This window comes from Notamacropus eugenii, chromosome 6, assembly GCF_028372415.1.
Source record: "Notamacropus eugenii isolate mMacEug1 chromosome 6, mMacEug1.pri_v2, whole genome shotgun sequence".
In the NCBI taxonomy this organism is placed as follows: Eukaryota; Metazoa; Chordata; class Mammalia; order Diprotodontia; family Macropodidae; genus Notamacropus; species Notamacropus eugenii.
The window spans coordinates 31,069,621-31,091,862 of record NC_092877.1 but is presented as its reverse complement, the minus strand read 5'-3'; the positions used below and the strand labels follow the sequence as shown (position 1 = coordinate 31,091,862).

The window sequence follows — 22,242 nt, the reverse complement described above, 5'->3', positions numbered from 1 at the left end:
TCTCATACATTTTCTTTTGTTTTAATTAACTCCGAAACATGAGTTGAAAATCAAAAAATAGAGGTGATTATTTTACTGTTTGTATTAAGAATATATCTCATAATTTGGCTCAAATGAGGGATCAATGTAGAAAAAGGCAGTTTAATGAAAATGTAGAACCATGGATGCTAATGACATCTCCCGTTTTATAGGGCTTTATAAAACACTTTCCACAGAACCATACAGTTCAGCAGGTAGTTTAAACATTATTATCCCCATCAATGAGGAAACTGAATCTTGGGGTAGTTAAATGACTTCCCCAGGGTTACTGAGAAAACATAGGTAAAGCACTTTAAAGTGATGTATAAATGCTAGTTATTATCTGCCTGTAAAGCTATGAAGTGTGAGAATCTGGACTCACATACAAATCTTTGGATTCCAAATACTCTTCCCATTATAACATACTGCCAATATTATTAGAATTAGAAGGAGTCTTAAAGATAACTTAGTCCAAAGCCTTCATCTTACAGATGATTAAACTGAGAAGGGAAGTGTCCAAGTCTATACAATCACATGGTAGTTGAGGTAGAACTACAATTCTGGTTTCTTAACTTCTATTTTCTATCATCTCTCTCTCTTTTTCTCTCTCTTTCTCACACATACACACATACACACACACACACACATTGCATCTCTGGGTAGTATGAAAGAGGAAAGAGTTTCAAAATCAGCTGCAGTTTGAGCTCCACTCTAATAATTTGAAATAAAAGACATTTAAATGAGAGAGTAAGTCCAAGAATAAAGGAACAGCCTTTTAAAATGGTTTATGAAGTAAACAATATCTACCATTTATTATCGTTTGGATTTCCAAGAAACATGCAGGATTAAAAAGCTGGTGGGTGAGATAAATATTTCCTTTCCAACAACAACATGCTTTTAACTTTCTGCTTAAAAATGGGTACTGTATTTTCTCTTTTCCCTCATCCCCTCATCTTCTTTTCATCCGTATGTGAATTTTTCTCCAAGTTGGGAAAATGATCTGAATCTTCCACTGTTTTCCTTAGTCAGCTATTTTCCTCACTTATTTTTTCTTTAATTCAACAAACACTTATTAAACACCTACCATGTGCAAGGAAATCTTTGCCCTGCAACTTCCAAACCTTCCATTCACTTCCCATGAAAAATCATTCCCCATTAGAAAGTCAATTCAAAAAATATACCAGACATCCACTGGCACCAATTAACATTTATTTATCAATCCCAAAAGTAGCTCAACAATTAAATTATTTGTAACACAATAGACTGAAATGTATTTTCTCCCCAAGACTTTCCTGGCATCACTTAGTACATCAGCTGCTTCTGAAAGAAATCTTGTCCAGCTTCAAAGACGATTGTTGGGAAAAGGTGTTATTCAGTGTGAGATTACTCATCAAAACTTTATGCCAGGAAAAGTCGTTATCAAATGCCCAGAATTCATAGACTTCACTCTTTCCTCTCCACTTGTTTTGTGTGACCTCCAAACCCAATCCCTGTGGGGCCAAAATTTTTGGCATAGCAAACTGAAAGAAAGGAGATGAGAATGTGGAAAAAGACAGAAGACAGCTTCATCAGTGAGGTCGTATTACTTCATTCTGATTCAGTGAGTTCATTTTCTCTGTTAGTTCTAATACACTTTACACAATAGGTATTTTTCTGAAAATATCTGTGAATTCTGGTTGGGACTCCATGGTTCTATTGCCAGTAAATACCAGAATTCCAAGCTTCTCCTCCTTAATGAATGACGAGAGTCTTGACATCTAGAACTATCTACTCCATATGTGCTCAAAGCCTTCTCTTGCTCACTTCTTTACACCTACCTGTCTGGGCAAGCTAAAATCTCAGAGGGCTTCAATAATGTAAATGATCTCCCCCAAAGCAACTGGGTTTTTGGTATTCTTTTTGTTTCTTTTGTGGGGATTGGGGTAGATTTCCTTAAAAGTAAGCCTACCAATATCTTAAATTTTTTTTTCTTAAATCTGGATCTACCTGTATCTTAAATAATGTTTTTCTTAAAACTGGACCTACCTATGTATCCACTTAAAAGGTTTAAGCTGAATGTGTAACTGACAAGCTCTTGCCTAACTTACAGGAAGAAATTTCAGTGTAGGTAGTCTGCCAAGAGGAAATCATCCTAACCTTACCAGTAGTTATGATTTGTAGTTAGTTGTGTGGACAAGAAGTGAAAACTCTTAAAGGCCTAAACTCTGGGTGGCATTTCACTTTTGGGGTGAAACAAAATGGGCCAACTTCAGTTCTGATACCAGCTCTTACTGTGTCCACTCATCAGTAGGTATCCCATGCTTTCATGATAGTGTTTGACTTTTGAAGCAATGGTTAGGTTGGGTGGTGAAAAGTAAGAGAATTCTAGAAGAAAAGTGCTGGAAAAAGTCTTAACGATCCTCTGGCTTAATCAGTTCATTTTATGGAGTGCAATATAAGGCTCAAGTTTAAGTGACTTATCCAAGATCGCACAGCAAGATAGTGACAGATCCTAGAATCAGAACCTAGAGCTCAGTCAGAACCATTATTTTGTCTGCCACTGACCAATGTCCAAGTAGTGTTAAATCTAGGATCTGGGGGAAATCCATCATTCATCCTTGGAAGCCAGGCAGTACTTACTATAGAGAAAATGAAACCTCACATTTCTGAAAAGAGGCACATTTCCTCTTCAATTACATGAGAGAAAAGCCAATAAGAAAAGAGTCGTGGAGGATGAGATTGAGAAAAAATAACTATGACTGGAATAGAAATGACATTGCTGGAACAAGTAAATAAAAGAGAGTTGCTGAACACAAGGTATATGGTGATTTGTTTGCAACCCTATGTAAAAATCTTTGAGATTTACATGGAATTAGGTGTGGGGTACCCAGAGGGCACAAGAGCCCATGCTGGCTGTAACTAGGAGACCTCATCACTAATGATTTGTGCTGGGGAAGTGATGCAGAAAACATTAAAAGACCATCTATGGGCAAAAAAAGAGATGGGCTGGCCGGGTAGTGAGAGTAACATATGAAAGTCAGCCCCAGTGATTCACCGATATTTATGAAATAATCAAAGAACCAGAGGAAAACTTCTTTGGGCAAAGCTGCTTGGGTCAGTGGCAAATCCTGCCTCTGAAGCTTACTAGCTTACGTGACCCGTGGCATCACTTAGCCTCCATAAGCCTCAGTTTTTTCCTCTGTAAAATGAGAGGAGGGATGGATGGTTTCTGAGGGTCCTTCCATCTCTAACTCCTATGAGGGTTTAGGAAAACATATAGACACTGGTTGAGAAGGGGTGGATGTATTAGAATCAGATTCAGGAAGGGAGTTCCCACACTGATGACATCAAATAAGGAGTCTGTGCCAATGCAAGGGAAATGAAGGGGAGATGTGACATTCGAGACAAGTTAGTCAATGATCACTCTTCTCCTCCACTTAGGAGGAGACCAGAATTTCTTGAGGAGTGTGGTGATAAGGGCCAGAGATTGAGTTGGCAGGGTGTCTGAAAGGAGAAAGAGTACTGTTGCCAAAAAGCACAGGCAGCCAAAAAGATGTGTGGAAGGTGGAGATTTCATTATAGACAAACAGAATTACATATGAGAGCTTCAGAGCATTTTTAGTGCTAATTTCTAGGGCCTGAGAATATATCATTTGCTTCTCCAGTCATAGTAACACTTAATTCCCTCCCCTTTTGACCCGCCCCCCATCAAAGTATGGGATTTAGGACTTCAGTCCAGGCTGGGTTCTGGGTAAGGGATGAAATGGACAGAATGACTAAAACTGTGTTGAGTTTGGCATGTCCTCTCTTCTGAAGCCACCTTAGCCCTTATCAGAGACCCCAAATCCTGTGATTGCTCGGAAGGCTTAACTGACAGAAAGGCAAAAAGAGCCCCTGGCACAGAGATACCCGTGATGTAACTTCATATTCCTTTCCTCTCACTCACCTTTGCAGTAAAGTTCTCCATCTTTGTCAGTGACATTTGTGGATTCTAAGCTTTTCCCACAGATGGCGCAGCGGAAACAAGTCTTGTGCCATGGCTGAGGAGTAGAAGGGAAGATGTCAGAAATGACCAGGCTTTTCATACTACAGGACAGTGACTGAAGCCATAGGAAAAGAGCCAACCAATCTTTAGAGAATATAGGTGGCTATTATCCAGGATGGGCTCAGAAGAAAAATCCAGCTAAAGCCAATTAAATTTAAAATGAGTGATGAGTAAATGTGTTTCGTTATAGCAAGGAAGGCTAGCTTGGTTTGAACATGTTCATTAGTTTTTATCATCCAAGTAACAACCTAACAGTGTGTGGCAAGCATATGACATTGATTAATTAATTGATCAAATTAAGCTTGTATCCAGGATGAAAGGAAAAGTGCCAGTCATCCAAGTAATTCAACCTATTGAAATCTTTTTGCTTTAGTTATTTGGATATTTCAGATGAAAGTGACCTTGTGGGTTTATCCCAAGTCATCACAGTAATTTGAATAACTCACTTAGAAGAGTCTCTCAGTTCCATTCCTGACTCTCTAGACGTTTCCATCTCATGCCAGCAGCCTTCTCACTCTGAAGATGCCTTTGTTTTGCAGCCCTCTCCTCTGATTGGTGAGTCCCTGGCTTGGACCACCATTTTATAAGGTACCAAAGATACACTCATTTCACTCCCAGATCCATTTCTCACTCTAAGGACTTCTATACTTCCTCACCAGCACCCTCACCAGAAAGTTCCTAGCTCCATCCACCTCACCCCCTCTTTCTTGCTCCTCTTTATGTATTTTATTCCCCCTTTAGAATGTAAACTCCTTTGACAGTAGGAAATACTGTAAGTATTTAATAAATGCTTTATCTATCTACCTACTTTGAAGGCTTATAAAGTATTCCTCAAAGAAAAACCCTGCAAGGTAACTATCAAGAATAATTAGTTAACTCAGGGAAGGAGGAGGGGAATGAGAGAATGAGGGACTTTAGAACTCAATTTAAAAAATTGTTTTACATGTAATTGGGGAAAATAAAATATTATTTAAATAGAAAGAAAAAAGTATTGAACAGCCCCCCACAAAAAAGAAAAATTAGTTAAAATAGGAAACTGAATGTCCCATGCCTTCCCATATTCCCTTATCCCTCTCCCCTGAGCTGGAGTAGATAAAATGTTAGACTTCAAGAGAGGAAGACCTAAGTTCAAATCTTGCCTGATATACTTACTAACTGTGAGACCCTAAACAAATCATCATCCTACCTGAGCCTCAGTTTCCTCATCCATAAATGGGGATAATAAAAGCCCCTTACACACATGACTATTGTGAAGATGAAATAAAATAACATCTAGATAGATAGATAGTGTTTTGCAAGCCTTAACACACTGTATAAATTCTATTGTTATTAGAGCTTCGCCCTTAAAAATTATTTTCTTATCTACTTTGTATGAAATTTGTATATATTTCATATGTGTATAGTTGTCTTCCTCTCCCCCTTAGAATGTAAATTTCTTGAGAACAGGGAGGGATTTTGCTTTTTTATTTGTATCTCCAATGTATAGAACAATACCTGGTATCCCATACACAGTTAATAAATGCTCTTTGATTGACATACTTCCTTCTCACTTTCCATAAACCAAGTGAGTTCTTCCCCAGTTGCAGCTTTTATAGCAATAGCCTTTCCTAGTTCTTCCTTAGGGGTAGGGTGTCAGGGATTGGGGGAGAGGAGATCCAGGGTCTCAATCTTCCCCATCACAGGGTGCTATACTCACATCTGTCCCCTCTACAGAGTTTTCTCTTGTGAGATCTGTTGTCTTGGGCTGGAACATTTTCTGGTGTTTGCCCCAAACACCAGAATTATTAGTTATGGCTCTTCTCAGGGACATTTATTTTCTGTTTTTGATAACTAACTCTAAAATTATGTCAGAGGTGAGAATCATCAATCTCTTTATTTTAAAGGTCTTCCTTCCCCGGCCCCCACACATCCCCAAACCCAAAAGTGCTAACTCAATTTCATACTTCAGGGTATGTTTCAGAATGATGGTCATAGACAATTAGTAATATGAATTTCTTTCATTGTATCCTGGGTTCTTGAATTCAAAATGCAACCAAAAGCTGTTTGCCACCAAAAATGAAGAGAGAAGAAGGTTCTCCTTACTTTGCCACCACCCATTATCCTTTCAGCAGCATAGACTGATTTCCCACAGCGAGGGCATTTCTCCACCTCACCGAACTTGGGGGTAAATTTGGAAGGGTTGCTGGTAGTTGACCGAGCTGTCTTTGGGGACCTAATGGACAAATAACAGGTTAGTGGTCCACAATTTACCAATATTCATTTCTCCAATGATAATTAATTTCCTGAGACAGATATTATAGTAGAAAGAGCAGGTTCAGCCACTGACTCTCCCTTTCCATATCTGGGCCTTAGTTATCTCTTGTGTTAAATGATGGAGATGAATGAGATGATTTTAAAGGGCCCTTCCAGTTCTAATAGTTTATGCTTCCAGGTTCTAGTTTTCCATTTCAGCTTGGGGCCCTATTTCTACATGTATAGTGATTTGAAGCATTCTGTCTTCCTCTCTAAAGAGAAATTTGAAAACTTTATTATAGGGTGAGAATGGATTGATGATACATGTCCAAAAGCATGTAGAGTTTCCCTTTGCAATTCAATCTACCATATTTTACTCAAAGGATGGAGCCTGTGTGGGAGATCAGAAACAAAGCAAACAGCATTGTAAGGTCAATCAACAAACAGTTATTATAACTCATCCTTTTGGATAGTTTGTAATTATTCATCTTATGACCCAGGGGTGAAAATCTGGGGAGCCGGTGAGGGAATTGTTGTATCCCTTATAAAGATAAGAATGTACAGTACAGTAATGACTTTACCTATATTAATGTGATTGACATTAATGGGAGACCAAAGGTTAAAAGAGGAGATGTTGTGAAGGTCTCTAAACCTTCAAAGTCCATACATTTCAGGTTCTCCATCAACATGCAAACCAAGAACCTTGTGTAAGAGTAATTGCCTGTTAGAATGGCAGATAATTTAAAGAGTCTTTAGAAAAATGGAACATTGTTTTTTAAAAAAACTTGGTTAAGTTGACTATCCCCATTACAGACCCATCAACACTACAGTCCATTCTTCCACATCCAGAAAGCATCGTTATGGAAACCAAATGAAGTGCCCTAATAATTGGGTAATAGAACATCAACAAAATAGAGAGAGAGGTGACAGGATTTTAACGTACTGTTGGAAATGCAATCCAAGATGTTCACCGGTATCAGTACTAAGGCAGCCGGCACCTTGTCCAAATCCAATTCCTTTTGGGCCATATTTCCTCCCATAACATGATTTACAATAGATCTCAGATTCATGAGCTGCTACTGTTGTACTATCCAGAGATTTCCTGCAAGCCACTGAAAGAGGAAACTTGGTATTATGGGTCCTGCTTATGTCAGCATATCATAATTCTCCTAAGCAGTCACTTTTAAAATAAGTTCATTATCAAGTTTGCATGAGAGATTGGGAGGTGGTGTGGTGGATAGAATGCTGGATCTGAAGTCAGATAGAACTGAGTTCAAATCTGGTCTCAGATACTTATTAGCTGTGTGACCTTAAGCAAGTCACTTCACCACTATCTGCCTCAGTTTCCTCATCTATAAAATGAAGATAATAATAGCATCTGTCTCCGAAGGTAGTTGTGATATATTTATAAATTACTTTGCTTCAAGTGCTGTTCAATTACTACCTATCTTTTGTTTTCATGAATTAATAATGCATTTTAATTTGTATTATTTTTGTATTACCATCATTTCCAGATACTCCCCTTTGTTCCCCAAAATGGAATACTTCTTTGTAACAAAGAAAAACAGTTCAGCTAAACCACTGCATTTGGCAGTGTATATAATATTCTGCCCCCATTGTCTGCCCCCTACCTCTCTGCAGTGAAAAGGTGATATGTTTCATTAACCATTCTCCATGACCAAGATTTGTCATTTCAACCATCCAGAGTCTGGCTTCCTTTCTGTTTCAATTATTATAATCATCTCACAGAGTATTCTCCCAACCATGTCTCTCTTTACGCATTCAAAGTGCATTCAGATCTTCTCATGTCTCTCAGTTTCTCCATAGTCATTTCTCACAGAACAGACACATTCCATTCCATTCATATACCGCTTTGGTTGGCCAAGTGATGGGTAGGCACTTTGTTTCTAGGTCTTTGCTACCACACTACAGATGTTTCATTAGATATGGAGTCTGTTATTCTGTCTTTGACTTCCTTGGGGCATGCACCAATTGGGTGCTGGTATTGTGACTGCTTCTTCAGAGTGAAAGGTTTAGTTATTTTTCTTGTAAGGATTCTAGATCATCAGCCAGAACAGTTAGACCAATTCACAACTTGAACAATACAGTAAAGTGTGCCTGTCTTCCCATAACCCATCCAACTGGAGTTGCTTCTAATTTTGTTGGATCAGATTGGTTCTTTCCCAATGTACTGGGTTTGAAATAAAACTTCAGAGTTGCTTTAATTTGCATTTTTTCTTATTATTAGTCATTTAAAACCTTTGAAAAATATTTTCATGGATAATTAACAGTTGATTGAATGATTATTATTAACATTAAAACACCGCTAGTGTACTCATCACTTCAATCCACATTGAGTTATACGAGGAAATGGAAATTTGACAAGAAATTGAAAATGAAATTGGCAAAAGAACTTGGACCCAAACGAATACATAATAAGTATATGATAGAGGCCACACATGTTTAGGCATTCAATGATTGAGACTGAACATCTTAAAAAAGGGACATTTTCAAAAGTGAATGAGTTCAACTCCACACTGCCCTCTGCGTTTGAATTCTTTCCTCGCCTTCTACATGCCTTGCCAAACCCCCATCTTGGATTACTACCACCCTCCGCTGCCTTTGTTTTTATTCACATGCTGCTGATAAGAACTATAAAAAGTTATGGAACTCTACTGACTGTAATCACTATGGATTTATGGTACATAATCTACACTGGGCCCTGGTTGAATATTGGCAATCCTTTTAATTCTCCCTAAAATGTGGATCAAATGAGATAATATTGTAAAATGTGTTTAGCACAGTGTCTGGGATATAGTAGGTTATTCCCTTCCTCTCTTCTCTTTCTCTTTACCACTGCAACTTTAATAAATCTTTTCATTCCTTCACAATCCTTGCACACCCCCACCCCTCTGCTGAGGACTTCCCTTCATATTTCACTGAAAAACATTGAAGCCGTCCACCAAAAGCACTCTGTTCTTCTCTCATTTTCATCTCAATTCATTCAGATCTCTTGTCCCACTATATCCTCCTGGGGTGGCCTTTCTCCTTACCAAGGCAAACCCCTTTACGTGCAGCTTTGATCCCATCCCTTCCCGTGTTCTCCAAAAGATAGCCTCCTTTGTCATATCCACTCTCTCCAACCTTCATTCTGTTGACTCCTTGCCATCTGCCTATAAACATGCCCATCTAAATCCTTCAAAAAACCCTCACTTGATCTGTCCTTTCTCACTGTAATCCTAAATCTTGTGAATACTTCCTTGACAAAGATTTCTATACTCAGTGCTTCCCTTCTTCTCTTCTCACTAGATTGGAGAGACTTTGGCCCCCAGGTCAAATGTGGCCCTCTAGCTCCTCAACTGTGGCCCTTCGACTGAATTCACCTCTGTTTGCAACTTAGCTTCCAACATTATCATTCAGTTGAAAGTGCTTTCAATAAAGTCGCCAAGGATGTTTAAATCAATAGATCTGATGACCCTTTGTCAATCCTCCTTTACAGGCTGTGTCACTGTTTATCACCCACTTCTCCTAGACACTCCCTTCTCTCTAGGTTTTCATGACTCTCTTTTCTGCTGGTTCTCCTGCTCAATCTTAGTCTCCTTTGTTGGATTTTACTCCAGGTCATGCCCATTAATGTTGGGTATCTCTCTATATTATTCTTATTTGGTGACCTTATCAGTTCCAATGAGCTAAATTATTATCTATTCACTTCTTAGTCCCCATTATTAGTTTTTCATCTAGGTTAATGTCTACCAATCTTGGGGATCCCTTAGTCCCTGTCCCAGACTTTCTCTTCTCTCTATATACTACCTAATTTGACTTCACCAGTCAGTTCTGTGGGCTCAATTATCATCTCTATGCAGATCATTCCCAAATCTTTATATCCAGCCCTAACTTCTCTCCTGAACATCTCACATAAACAGTTGTCTATTGGACAACTCCAACTAGATGTCCAGGAGGCATCTCAAAATCAACATGTCCAAAACTACCCATGATCTTTCTTCTCAGACTTTCCCTTCTTCCCTACTTCTCAAATTATTATTGAAGATACTGCCATCCTTTCAGTCACCCAGGCTCACAACCTCAGTGTCATCCTCAACTACTCTCTTGCACGTATTCCACGTAGCCAATTTATTGCCACATCTTCTTATTTCTCCCTTTACAACCTCTGTCCTATATGTCCTCTCCTCTCTACTTGTACAGCCACCACCCTTGTGCAGGCCTCATCTCCTCATGTCTCAACTATTGCAATAATGTGCATCAGGTCTGTCTTCATTCTAAGTAATTTCCTCTTAGCTACCAAAATGATTTCCCTAAATATAGGTCTGGCCATGTCACTTTTCTACTCAATATACCCAGTGGCTCCCTATTACCTCTAGGATTGAGTAGAAAACCCTTTCTGTGACTTTTAAAGTCCTTTACAACTTGGTCCCTTCCTTTCTTTCCAGTCTTTTTACACAAACTCCCTCCATCACATGCTCTATTATCCAGTGACATTGGGCTAATTACTGTTCTACTGGGGGAGATGTACAAAAGTCAGTACATATGAGAGACATACAGAGTAGGTAACTTTAGGGGAGATGGCGCTAGTAGCTGTGGGACCAGTGCAAGACATCCTGGTGACATGTGAGCTGAGTCTTAAGGGAAACCAGGAATTCTAAGAGGTGGAGGTTAAGAAGGAGAGCATTCCAGACATATGGAATTTTTTATTCTTTATCATCAATTAATCAACCACACTTATTAAGAGACAAAGACAAAGATCTCCTCAAAAGCTTTGTTTATCATGGGCTAAAAATGAATTTTTACTATCTTGTGAGAATTCTTGGGTGGGGTATGAGTTGGATTAGATGACTCACAAGACTCCTCCCACTTCTGAGATTCCAGGATTCTGTCTGTATGAATTTGTAAAATCCATCATAGTCTCACTAGAGCTGTTGAAACCTGGATTATCATGGTAGAAATCTTTCTGTATGACATGACTTTTAACAAATCTCTCATCACAAAACTGAAAACATTGATAATCTGCCTTCATCTGAGAATGACCATTTATTCCCCAGTTTTATGATGATAATTACAGTCACTAAGGAGGGTAAAAGATAATGGAAGCCATGGGGGTAGATGCAGTGTTCCTATTTCTGGAATGGAGTCTCTTTTTTCACTGTAACAAATGGAGCTAAAGCCCTTGAAGTGTTATTAAAATAGCTCCCAGATATGGCATAACTTAGCAGTCCATGAGGAGCACAGAGGAGTTAGAGGTTTGGCAGGAACTGGCCTGCTAAATTTGAAACCAGGCCTACCAAGATGGGGGAGACCCAGATGAGGAGCGATTTGGAAAGGAGGGCCTCCTTCATCCCATTAGGGGCTGATTTATGACCAAGTTTGCACCAATGGGGCTGGTTAATGATAACATTTGCACCAGACATGTGCTGTCTTTTTCATCACTCTAAGCTTCTAACCATAGTGACATATTCGGTGCCTGTGAGAATAACCTGATAGGCCAATAATCCCAAGAAAATCCTAGGAACCAGTGCCCAAAGTGGAATGACTTGCTGGATTAACAGATTACCCCACGATCTGCTCACATCAGGAGTTTTTTAAGTATCTAGCTATTTTGCTTTTAAAGATGAAAATCCTCAAATGGGCAGAGCTAATGAATTAGAATTTAAAACAGAACAAAATACATAAAATGGAAAAAAGAAACACACTCTTAGACAGGTGTAAATTTTGCTAATGGTTTGAGTTGTAGGATGGTGAAGTGTTTTCTAAAGTCATCTTATATGTCCTTTAGATGTATTACTGTTACAGAAATCCATGTTTTAGCAACTTTTCAGAGATTTTGAGGAGCTCAGAGGGTTGGAAAGGGCCTTAATAGAGTGTGTCTTGAAGGACTTGGAAGCAGAAAGCTTGGATGGGAACACAGGTTCTGCCATTTACTATCTGGACTACCTTGGGAAAGTCTTCATCTTTCTAAGCCCCAGTTTATTCATGGATAAAATGGGAACCAGCAGACATCATTTACAAGACACAGGGTAGGTAGTCCCCCTTTTGTCATCCAATAAAGTTCACAAGGTAGGGTGGGGACTGGAACTGGAACCATATATGTGTAGGATGTTCCATGTGAAAAGCTTCTTTTACTAATGAACTTCAGCATCTTCTCCCCAACTTACACTGTCAATGTGTTGCCTAAAGTATTGAAAGGTTAAGGGAATTATATCCAGGGTCATATATCCAGAAGAGAGACTTGAACCTGGGTCTTCCAGTCTTGGATGCCAACTCTCTGTTCCCTATGACAGCATGATAAAGTTCCCAAGAGCTAAAAAGAATATTGGAGATTAGCTAATCTAAATTCCTCATTTTTCAGATGAGAAACTGAGGCCCACAAATGGAATATACCTTGGCCCAAGGTCACAGAATTAGTAAGTACATAGGACATCAAGAATTTGAACTCAAGTCTTCTGATTCCAAAGCCTGTGTCTGTTCTTGGTCAGGGAGGTGATAGAGTAGATAGAACAATGAACCTGGAATTAGAAAAACCTGGGTTCCAAATCCAACCTCAAGATATTTCTTGGCTGTATGACCCTGGGCAAGTCATTTAACCTCTGTTTGCCTTGGTTGCCTCAACTGTAAAATGAGGGTAATAGCAAGGTTGTTGTGAGGGTCAAATGTGGTAATATTTCTAAAGCACTTAGTACAGTGCCTAACACACAGTAGACACTATATAAATGCTCATTTCCTTCTCCCCCTTCCCCTCTGCTACGTTGGGTCTATGGAGTTTAAACTGCTTAGCCTGTTGTCCAAGACCCTTCACAATCTAGCTGGACAAAAAGAACTCTAACCACCCTCCCCCTCATTTAATATGTCAGTGATAGACATACAACGCAAGCACTTAATAAAGGCTTTTTCACTGACTGCATTCATTCATTCATTCATTCATTCATTCATTCATTCATTCATTCATTCATTCATTCATTGTATCCAATGTGCATTTGGAAGCACCACCTAAACCCAGGGTTTGTCACCCAACTTACTGCAGTGGAAGCAAGTCTTGTGGAAACTTCTCCCATTGCACTGGATTTCCTCCGCATGATAGACTGTTTTTCCACAAGCCCCACAGCTTGCTCCTCCACCCCAGTTTGGCATCTTCAAGGCTCTCAGTGAATTCTAGAAGCAGCCTATGGGAACACGCACACACACACAAAATACTTTCAGGAAACACCAAGAGTGGAACAAATCTTCTGTAAGATCACTTTTCTCCATACAAGTTTGTCTCAACAAGTAAATCTCAGCTCGAACAAAAAATTGAATTCATAGGATTATAGATTTAGAGACAGACAAGACCTTAACAAGCATTTATTTTATCCTTCAACAAGGAAACCAAGACCCAGAGAAGTTAACTGATTTTCCCATGTATAGATAATAAATATCAGAGAAGGAATGCGGCCCCAAGTCTTGTTACTCCAAAATCTAGTGGTGTTTTTCCACTGCCTCATTCAAACCAAAAATTAAAGTGTTATCATACAAAATGAAGATTATGCCCATTTTATTTGACTCTAGAAGGTGGGAGAGGTTAAAACTAAAGGGTGAAAATTATTAGAGAAACATAATTCAACTCAACACATCAAAGAATTAGACAATTGGAACAGCTGGAGCTTCCTGACAATTCAATTGGCACAGTGGATAAAACATTGGGTCTGGATTCAGAAAGACTCATCTTCCTGAGTTCAAATCTGACTTCAGACATGTACTAGCTATATGACTCTGGGCAAGTCATTTAATCCTGTTTGCCTCAGTTTTCTCATCTGGAAAAGGAAATGGCAAACCACTCCAATATCTTTGCAAGAAAATGCCAAATGGGGTCATAATGAGTTGAACACAACTGAACAACAAAACTTAATAAGCTCCTTCAAAAGGTTAGCAGAAGCTAAAAGATTCCTTGTCACTTGAAAGTGTTCAGGCTCAAGTATCTCTGATTATTTGAAATAAATTTGAAATTTGAAATAAAATTATTTGAAATAAACTACATCATAGCCATCTTTTCCCTCTAGTTTATCTGGCTAAGAAAATAATTTGATTTTGAAAATCTCTGATATGTAAAATCTGATATACAAAAATGCTTTCCTCACTTCACAAGGATTGGGCTAGAGTAACACAGTGGATCCCCACTCACATGGGGCAATTTATTCCAGTCTCCTCCCCTGTAAAATGGAAATGATCATCTCTGCCCTGCTTACCTCACAGGGTTGTTAAGAAGATCAAATGAGACAGTGGAGTGAAAGTACTTTGGAAACATATAAAATACTACACAACTGTGAAGGTTTTTTAACTATAAGACACATGGGATCTGCTTATCTATAGAGTTTACCAAACTGTTGTAATCCATACTTAAGCGCTAAGTTTAGCAGATGGCATTAGTTGAGGAGGGCTATTTAAAATCATTTTCTCTCCTAAACAATATAATTCCATTTTCCATTCTTTCAGTCTAGAATGGCACTAATGGATTCTTGACACAGATTCTGAAATACTCCTTACTGTGAGGGAATAAATCATCCTCTGGTTTCCTTTGCTTTGCCCAATTTTGATTCTTCTTATTTATTATACAAAATAATATTATTTAGAAAAGTATTCTTGAAATGGGAACTGGATCTGTGATTTCATTGGTAAAGGAAATGCCCTAGTGAGGAAACTCTATTACCAAAGCTTCAGTCTAACTTGCATTCTTAGAGAGCTGCCTTGAGTCTTGACTTTATTAGTGTCAAGCAGCCAGTAAGTATCAGAGAGAGGCCATGAAGAAAAGTTTTCCTGGTTTAGATGCCAACTTTTTATGCTAGCAATGGTGTCAAAGTCAAAAGGAAGCAAATTTCCTGCAGCCATGTATTATCTTAGAAAACATCAATTAAATATCATCTATGTTGTATTGTAGCTTCATTTATTTTTTTTAACATTTCCCAATTCATTTTAATCTGGTTCAGTGGCACTCAGGGGCTTTGACTTCTAAGATTCAGTGAGACAGGTAGGAGGGAGAAAGACAGGGAGAGAGAGGGGGCAAAGGAGAGGGAAAAGGAAGGGTGGGGGAGGTAGAGAAGGAGAGAGAGAGAGACTGATCTTTGTACCATTGTGTGTGTGTGTGTGTGTGTGTGTGTGTGTGTGTGTGTGTGTGTGAGAGAGAGAGAGAGAGAGAGAGAGAGAGAGAGAGAGAGAGAGAGAGAGAGAGAGAGAGAGAGAGAGAGAGAGAGAGAGAGATGGGTGGGGGCTGGGGGACGGCAGAGATCTGAAGATGCAAAGTAACTTGCTCAAGGTCACACAGCTAGTTACAGAGCCAGGAGTCAAACCCAAGTCTTTTGATCCCTGGATAACAGGGCTCTTTGCACTATACCAGGGTGCCTGGAATGTCAGCTTGTCATTTGCATGGCATATTATCAGACCACTCTGAGCTTTTGGCTCTGACCTTTCTCTTCTTGGAAGGAAATCATTTCCCTAGAATAGTTAATGAGTATCATTGAATACTCCTAGGTCAACTTGTCCAGATCATATTGCACAAAGTCAGTGCATTTCACATAACAGATGCTTAATAAATATTTTGTTAAATTCAATTCAAAGCTTAAGTTGTAGCTAAGAAATAAGTACAAGTCCCATCCACCCCCTCTTCACTGACCCAAAGACAAGAAGGGAAGAATATATCAGTCTCAGTCTTTTCAAAATCTTAGCACAGACACAGACATGTTTTTTTCATAAAGCCTTAAAAATAGTAACTAAATGTCACCATCAAAAAAGGAAGTTACTGTTTATACTGAAAATTGTCTTGTCCACAGCCAGATATTTTTCTCTTCTATGTATAGTATTTATATATGTGCTGCCTCTTGTTCATTTTGGATCTAGAGTAAATGATAAACTTAGGGATTTAGGGCTTATCTGACCCAACCTTCTCCTTTGAGATATGAAAAACTGAGGCTCAAAAGAGGTGAAATTGATTTGTCCAAGGTCACACAATTAGCTAGAGACAGAGTCAATCCCCAAACTAGACCCTGGTTTACCAAATCCCTTTAAAATGCTTGTTTTGTTACATCATGCTGCCTTCTAATTCATTTTGGGGATACATCTATCAGCTATCACCTCTATATCAAAGATGCAACCTTCTATCATGAAAGATGACAAACTATGCAAGAGAATAAGAAAACAATCTATTTTTGTTCATGCTTATTTTACTTGCAACTTTCAATGTAAGGTAAATTGATTTCATTCAAGAATGACAGTGGAATTGATGAGATTAATGATGTGGAAATTTACAAACTGACCCTGGATAGGATTTCTCATTTCAGATCTACAGTATGAACTTCACTTCCACGTCCTAAAAGATAATGGGCTATGGATCTGCCTCTTGGGGACTATGATTGGCAACACGCGTTTCAAAATGAGTAGAACATTCTCCATCAGGTAACGTATCACATCCAAGATTATTTCTAAAGGATGCCCATTTCTGCTATCCATGCATGAGAAGTAGCAAAAATTGGGAGTCTTCAAACCTTCTACTGAACAGGTGTTAGTTTCCGTGTGTGCAGACAGGAATGTGTCCACAGAGACTACAAACAGTCAATAACAATCATTTCTTATTCTGAAGCCAGCAAATCTGAAGCATGTTAACATAGTGGGCAGAACACTCAACTGGGAGTCAGAGAACCTGGGTTCCAGTCCTGTCTCTGCCACTAAGTAGCTATGTAATATTAGGCAAGCGTTTTAACCAATTTAGACCCTTTCCCTTCTATGTACACCCTCCAAAATAATACTATGATAAACTGTCCTACCTACCTTACCCAGAATTATCATAAGGCTCCAAAAGGACAGTATGTCCAAGCAATTTGAAAGGTATAATTGCTATATTAATGTAAGGGACTCATATGAGTGTCATTTCAGGAGTGAATTAAACAGCTGTCATTTATTTAGAAGGGCGTTTAGGGTCCTGGCATGCACACATGGACCTTTAAGCCTGTTGCATTTCTGTGGGATTCCTGCATCTCAACATTCCTCCAACGGGGCTCTCAATGTTAGAGTTTCCAGGCCAAGTTTTGATGGAAACACCATTTGTTTATCAGTGTGATATGGCTAGCGTAGGTCACCAAATATAGGTCAGTTTGTCGCTGAGTTCCATCTGTCACATTTATCACAAACACCCTTACACCCTCAGACCACTCTGTGTTGGTTTTAGACATGTCTACATTGTCATTGACAGGGTCTTGGGTCAAGATGAAAATAGGAATCTGAGCAGGGAAGTATGAGAATTGAAAAAAAGTGAGACCTATCTAATGTCCCCATAGAAAGGGGACAGAATGTCTCCAGGCTTCCCAGTTGGATTTTCTTTGGCATCAATGCTCAATTCTAGTCCAAATGAGATTAAACCTTTTCACAGGACCAATTTCTTAACCCACAGCTAAACTGCTATCAAGATAGGCATCATAGGCAGGGATGATTACCATTGGAATAATGCTACTTAGAATTAATTTGGATTAAAATAAGTAGAAAGTACTTATGTTTTAAGTATTAAGATTCTCTGTTTCAGAGAATCTTTTTGGTTTCAAAAAAAGGGGAAAAAAGTAAAATATTCAGAGGCTTCACCTGAAGATAATTAAACATAACAAGTAAAACAGCTAGTTAGTGATTATACTTCTCCTGGGTCAGGATTTAGTCGGCAATCATTTAAGTTATAAGTATGGTAGCTTTAGAGAAGGTGTTTTGGCAAAGTAGCCAAAACAGACCATTACAGTTCAATACTTATTCTCCCCTGGATCACCCTCCATCCTGCGTCATCTCGTCTACATGAATTCAGGGAAAGAATCTAAGCCACAGAAAAGATATTGACAAGCCAAAGACATGTATCAGGTTTCAGAAACACCATGTTTCCAACTAGCAAACAATTAGAAGAGCTCAGGAGACTTACTGTTACGTGGAGTCCTGAATTAGAGGGGGAGGAAGTATAATGCCATGGAAAAGATGGCAGGATTGTGAGTCAGAGGACTGAGTTTGAACACTGTCTCAGATTTCAGAGGACCAGGAATCAATTCCCAGTCCTGTTCCTCACTACCGGTGTCACCTTGAACAAGTCATTTTCCTCTCTGAGCCTTGATTTTCTCATTTATAGATATAGCTTAGAAGATTTAGAATCTAGAAGATTTCTAAGTACTTTCCAATGGAAAAATAAAGTGATCATCCTTGGACCTCAGAGTCAAGGGAGCGAGCTCTAGTCCCCATCTCTAAGACTAATTTACTGTGTGACACTGGCCAAGTCATTTTCCTTCTCTAGGTCTGGGTCTAGGTTGGGAAAATGAGGGTGTCAGACTAAACCAGGAATGGGGAGCCTGCAGACTTGAGGCCACATGTGGCCCTCTAGGTCCTCAAGGGTGGCCCTTTGACCGAATCCAGACTTCACAGAACAAACTATCAAAACTTCCCAAATTGTTGATTCATAGACTAGAAGGATGAATAAAGACCAGAGTCTCATAGAAATGCCACACTGCTTACACTCATTTTTATCTAGATGCTTCAGTTCTATTCTCTAAGCATAAATAAATATGGCCCTCCCAACAAGTCTGGCTGCTCTAGTTCAAGACATCAGAACAGGTCCCATATCACACACATATATCCCTTGATTGCTGTAGCCCTGTAGAAGACAGAGAATCAAGCATTTGTAGACTTGCTCCTACCTCTTGGGTTGGTCGATGGAAGCTGTTATGCAGCACCTACTAAATTACTTTATATTTATGTGTAGGTGGTGAGTGGATTCAGCACTGGGGCTTAGAGTCAAGAAGACTCATCTTCCTGAGTTCAAATCCAACCTCAGATATTTATTAGCTGTAGACTCTGGGTGACTCACTTAACCCAGTTTGCCTCAGCAAAATAAACTGTAAAAGAAATGGCAAACTACTCCCATATCTTTGCCAAGAAAACCCCAAATGGGGTCATAAAGTTGGACACAACTGAAAAATAACAAAATGTATTTCACATATAAATAATGTTGAATAGTGGATAAAGGACGAGCCTTAAAGTTAAGAAGATCTGAGTTCAAGTCCCATAGTTTACGCAACTCTCTGTGATCCTAGAATAGTTATTTGACTTCTCAGTACGCCAGACAACTCTCAAGTTACATAAAAGTTGTTGATTTGTCCTGGTATTTTTCTTGTGGAGATTCCTTAAATTGATGAAATCACAGGACCAGTCAAAACAGGTATGTGTGCATTAAGTGTATTTGTCTGGGAACATGTTGTTTTGCTGAGGAGCACTGGCACTCTGAGGGCAAGGACTCAAATCTGTTTGTCTTTGTCTTTACATCCTCAGTACCTAGCACATGGATGGTCCCTGAGAAAGGTTTGTTGATTGGTTTACTGGACATAGATTTCTTCTCTTTCATAAGAAGAACCTCTAAGTACCAGCAATATTATTACTGAAACTGAGCTTCCCTGTTGAGTAATATTTAATGTTTGGGGAAATTATCCTATATCTTCTAGTTTGTCATGCTTCCTCATACTCAGATTTACTCTATACTCTATAGATAAGTCCTAAGGATTTATTTGAGTACAACAGGATTAGATGGCTTACTCAAGGTCAACCACCTAAAGTTACAAAGGTTAGAATTGAGTCTAAGGCTTCTTGTTTCTAAGCTAAGCACTCAATCCACTAAACTTTTCTGGTGCCTTCTCTTTCAGATCATCAGACGAATTGAGAACTGTGACACAGACCAGAGGAAGCATTATCCTCATTTTACAGATGAGGTAATTTATGTTCAGTGAACTGGGAGTCAAGGGACCAAGATTTCAAACCATCTCTACCTATAGGTCATGTAACTAATAGGTAGCTTGTAAACGTCAAAAGTGAGACGAAAATCCCAGCACTACTGATTCCTAATTTTCTTCCCTTCTTGAGAGTCTCTCCCACCCCTCTCTCCAATATTTTTGTTTCTCCTAAAAGTCAACAGAGACAACTGAGTGGCACAGTTGATAGAGGGCTGGGCCTAGAATGAGGAAGACCAGAAGTCAATTCCAGTACCAGACACTTACTAGCTATGTTTCCTTGGGCAAATCATTTAACCTCTCTTTGCTTTGGTTTCCTCAGCTGTAAAATGGGATAACAGAAGCACCTACCTCACAAGGGTATTGTGAGGATCAAATGAAATGTTTATTAAATGCTTAGTACAATGTATGACTCATAATAGGTACTTTAAAAATGTTTAATCCTCTTTCCCCTAGATACCCATGAACCACTTGGTAAGCCCTATGGACCCCTTCTTCTTAGAATAATATATTTAAATGCATAAAATGTTTTGAAAGGATTACAAAGGAAATGAATTCTATTGAAATATATTGCAATAGTTTTAAAAATCAAGTTTATGACCCCAGGTTAAGAATCCCTAGAAAGAGCATTGGATTGAAAGTTGGAACCCTGTTCAAATTCTGGCTCTGCCACTGGCCAACTGTGAGATCTTGGGCAAATAAATCACTTAGTCTCAAGAATTTCTTCATTTGAAAATAACCTATAGAAAAGTATTGCAATGCTATGCCTAGTATAGGCATATCCACCTTCAACCACACCCCTAGGGCTCTTTGGGGTACCTGAAGCTTTATTGAGCATGCTTTAGAGAGACTGGTTTCTATTGTTTCTGTCTTTTGCTTCTTCACCAGATAAGAATAGTCCCAAATCATAAGCTTTAGAGATCATCCATTTGACAGTGAAGGATATTAAAGCCTAATGAAGTGCATTGACTCACCCAAAGTAACAAGAGAAGCAGATTTGAATCTCAGATCCTGGGCTATTTGCATGTACCTTATTACATCTCTGTACTAGGACCCCCTTTGATATTCCAACAGAGTTCAGGCAAGGCTTTGTGTGAATTTCACAGATGAGGAAACTGACAAACTGAGACAGAAAGCAAAGGGACTGGACTCACTCAAGGTCAGCAGCTAATAAGAGGCAGGGCTAAGCTTCATGACTTCTGGTAATCTAATCTAGTCTACTGTACAACTATCATCTGTTTGTGACATTTCACTCTGTGGAGGGGTGGTGAGGGAATAAAAATTTATTCCACTATGAAAACAAGCAGTAGACACCAGCAGAGAACCCTCCCTGACCCATTCATCTCACCATCAACTGCCTTTGGAGTCCAAAGAAAATAGGTTAAGGGGCTTTTGCGAAGACCCACTGAAGCCTGCCAAAGGCTTTTCTAATCCATTCAAGGACATCTAATCACCCCCACCCCCTCTCCAAGCCTTGGTTGTTTTGGAACTTGTGGCCTGAAACAGCCCCGTATTTCAAGAGCAGGACCATTGCTATGTACCCCTTGCAAAACACCCAATCACATTCCAATAGCCAAAACTTTTCATGGCACACCCTCCCACCTCATTCATTACAGAAAAATGTAAATTCCTTTGTGTATCTACTTACCTCCCTGGGTGGTCTCTGTGTGTTCAACTAAGGCAGAGAATCCCAGGGTCCCCTTTAAATACTCAAGGCACTCAATCACCAGCCTTGGCCCCCCATGGTGGGGAGGGGTGAGTGGGGAGGGAAAGCACAGGAGTGAAGGGATGAACAAGCGATGAGTAACCCAACTGTTATCAGCTTGCTGAAAATAACTTGTGAGCAAAGCCTTGAATTTTGCTCCCCCCGCCCCACACACCAGCTGTGGATCTAGGGAAGAACAATGTCATCCCTGAATTTTCTAACTACTCCTTGCCTTAGTACCCCAGATTCAAGTGATGAGCTTGGTGGTACCAGGGGTGTGTTTGTGGGGGATGAGGAAGTAAGATTGACAACACAATGTAATTTAATGATTAAATATACATATTTTAAAAGTTTCCGCTCTTCTCCCCAACCCCTCTGACCTTTCCAGAAAATGTACACAAACTACCTACAAATAAATCATGACCCATATCCAAGAGCACTTTGGAACTCTCAGGTCCAGTCCTCATGCTAGGATTAAGAAGCAAGTA

General features: G+C 39.3%; 1 protein-coding gene across 1 annotated transcript; it reads right to left on the bottom strand.

Moving 5' to 3' along the window:
* Nucleotides 1-1,205: 1,205 nt before the first annotated feature.
* CSRP3 (cysteine and glycine rich protein 3) lies at nt 1,206-21,823 on the bottom strand. The gene is made up of 6 exons (XM_072619359.1): nt 21,698-21,823; nt 13,303-13,446; nt 7,218-7,386; nt 6,125-6,254; nt 3,944-4,037; nt 1,206-1,538 (listed from the first exon to the last, which is right to left on the bottom strand). Exons 2-6 carry the CDS (start codon nt 13,412-13,414, stop codon nt 1,462-1,464), a joined length of 582 nt encoding a protein of 193 aa, XP_072475460.1. The 5' UTR covers nt 13,415-13,446; nt 21,698-21,823; the 3' UTR covers nt 1,206-1,461.
* Nucleotides 21,824-22,242: the final 419 nt, after the last annotated feature.

Coding starts and splice junctions, on each gene's coding strand:
- CSRP3 (XM_072619359.1), bottom strand. CDS start 13,414: ATGCCAAACTGGGGTGGAGGAGCAAGCTGTGGGGCTTGTGGAAAAACA. Junction 7,387..13,302: donor CAAGACTTGCTTCCACTGCA/GTAAGTTGGGTG, acceptor TTCCTCTTTCAG/TGGCTTGCAGGAAATCTCTG. Junction 4,038..6,124: donor GGATAATGGGTGGTGGCAAA/GTAAGGAGAACC, acceptor TCTACTCCTCAG/CCATGGCACAAGACTTGTTT.